Below are 2,543 nucleotides of genomic sequence, written 5' to 3' on the forward strand. Positions count from 1 at the left end.
ATTAAACTTTTATGTCTCAGAAAATCACAAAGAGTCCCCAGAATCCAGGGTGACAAGTGCCCTTCCTTGCACTAGCTGGAGGCCACACAGGGTGCTCTTCACTCCTGCCTTCCTCATTCTCTCTCTCTCTCTTTCAAGAAAATAAGCTTAAAATATCACATGACCACCCTTAAATGATGTTTAAGAAATTCCTCCTAGCAGGGTTTTCTGATTGACACACGGTAATTAAACTGTCTAGCAAACTAAGCTACCTATAATTTGGCATCCATTACTGTTCACAGTTTCACTGCGTATTACAGTCACTTGAGACATACTTTAAGAAAACCCTTCAAATACTGAGATGTTTATTGCATTTTTAAAGTATCCACATTCTTAAATATCCTGTTTCAAATTCTTCCTAAATTCCTTTACAGCACACAATATCAACTACTGAAATAGTGTTCTCACAATATTACACATGAAAATACTTAAGAACAATATTTGAGGAAATAGAGGGCTTAAGGCAAGACATTCATTTGGAAAAGTTATTTCTCTCAATCATTCAGATTGACACGATTATTCTTCCACCTCTTCAGTGCCTTGGGATACGCAACATACATTCAGCAACAGGGCACAAAGTGACCCTGTGACGTCTGCTGAGGTTGTGAGTGCCCACTGAAATATGGAAACATTTTTTATATAAGGCATGGCCCACAGGGACATGTCACGGGAAGGGCTATTTCACTCCGTTTCCAGTCTGGTATACAGGAAATTCCCCACCTATAACTGTCCCATTTCCCCCCAGTTAAGCTCTTTCCAAACAAACACAAACCCCCTGAAAAGGTGCTAAGATTGGTTTCTGTGAATATACAAAGAAACAGCTCTCAGAGCCCTCCCCCGTCACTGCTTCAGTAAGGAATGTCTGGAGGCTACTTCCTGATTCTGACTGCAAACATTGTTTGTCCTGGAAAAACTGTTCTGTCCCAAAGAATTTTCTCTTTCAAACGTCTTGGATTGTGAGAGCTGAACATTTTCATGTGTCTTCTTTCCTCTCTGAGTTTTTTCCACTGGCAAAAAAAATAATACTAAGAGAGCAGCAATGTGTAGGCAGTAATACCAGGAGCTAAACGGGAAAAAAAGGGACAAAGGTTTACTTTTTACATTTTGATGATAATCCTTAATACATGTCCACCTGTCAAAACGTCACACCCCTCTCACCCCTTAGGATGTGTTTTATCCATTGTGTTATTCTCTTATTTGTTCCCTCAGGAGAGGAACACTCTGCAGTTACAGGCCGATGGATGCAATGCTAAGATCCTATCACATTCCTGGTAGGGACAGTAAGGCCCTGGCTAAGCGGAACAAAAAGCAACAGCAATCTGAAGATCTCTCCACTTCATACCCTGGTGAGTGACAGTAAAAACTTTTACTACCTCACCTGGGGGTAGGTGAGTCACTCCACAAAGAGCTTGGACCTGTCCAGTTTAGAATTTAAAACTAACTAATAATGCATTTAATGACATGGAATGAGAGACTATGGTATTATTTTTCTATCCTATAAGCAAGAAACTTTCTTTTAAAATTAAAGTTATTCCCATGGGTGGTGCCTGTGGCTCAGTGAGTAGGGCGCTGGCCCCATATCCTGAGGGTGGAAGGTTCAAACCTGGACCCCGCCTAACTACAACAACAACAACAAAAATAGCTGGGCATTATGATGGGTGCCTATAGTCCCAGCTACTTGGGAGGCTGAGGCAAGAGAATCAGCTAAGTCCAAGAGCTGGAGGTTGCTGTGAGCTGTGATGCCACAGCACTCTACTGAGGGCAACAAAGTTGAGACTGTCTCTAAAAATATATATAAAAATAAATAAAATAAAGTTATTTCCACTGACAGATGTTTAATAAGAGTAACACTTACCTGTAAAACATGAACGATGGTTTTATAGACAGAAGTACAAATGGCACAACTGTGTAACTTATTGCTATTTGAGTTACTATCCATGTTACAACATCATAAAATAATTTAAGCTGGGGAGGTTCAATGAAATAATGTCTAAAGTTCTTTCTCATCTGAAAGAAAACAAAAATATTTGCTATATTTTTAAATTAACCTTACTTATGAAATTACACTGAATATCAACTGTTTCAAATGTCAACTGTTTCAAAAATGTGGAATAACTGAAACTCTGCTACATTGCTGGTGGGAGTCTAAAACTGTACTACCTCTGTGGGAAAAGTTGGCTCCACAAAACTAATACATGCTGTAAGGGAGAAAGAGGGAGAGAGAGAGGGAGGAGGAGGGGAGAGAGAGAGAGAGAGGAAGGGAGAGGGAGGGAAAGAAGAAAGGAGAGAGAGAGGGAAAGAGGAGGGAGAGAGGGGGGAGGAGAAGAAGGGGCGAGGATAAGGAGGGAGAGGATAAGGAGAGGGAGGGAAGAGGAGAGAGGGAGGGAGGGAGAGAGGGAGGGAAGAGGAGAGACGGAGGGAGGGAGAGAGGGAGGGAAGAGGAGAGAGGGAGGGAAGAGGAGAGAGGGACGGAGGGCGAGACTGGGAGGGATGCTGGGACTCAG

At 42.0% G+C, this 2,543-nt stretch overlaps 1 protein-coding gene across 1 annotated transcript in view; it reads right to left on the reverse strand.

The window, feature by feature from the left end:
• Positions 1-215: 215 nt before the first annotated feature.
• The window catches only part of MBOAT2 (membrane bound O-acyltransferase domain containing 2), a 127,470-nt gene continuing 125,142 nt past the window's right edge, over positions 216-2,543 (reverse strand). Inside the window, exons 12-13 of the mRNA XM_003787377.2 lie at positions 1,895-2,046; positions 216-1,102 (exon numbers count right to left, since the gene is read on the reverse strand). Coding sequence (XP_003787425.1) covers positions 880-1,102; positions 1,895-2,046 — 375 coding nt within the window. The 3' untranslated portion in view covers positions 216-879. The remainder of the gene's footprint in view (positions 1,103-1,894; positions 2,047-2,543) is intronic.

Source organism: Otolemur garnettii, unplaced genomic scaffold (assembly GCF_000181295.1).
Source record: "Otolemur garnettii isolate 467f Iridium unplaced genomic scaffold, OtoGar3 scaffold00022, whole genome shotgun sequence".
Taxonomy (NCBI): domain Eukaryota; kingdom Metazoa; phylum Chordata; class Mammalia; order Primates; family Galagidae; genus Otolemur; species Otolemur garnettii.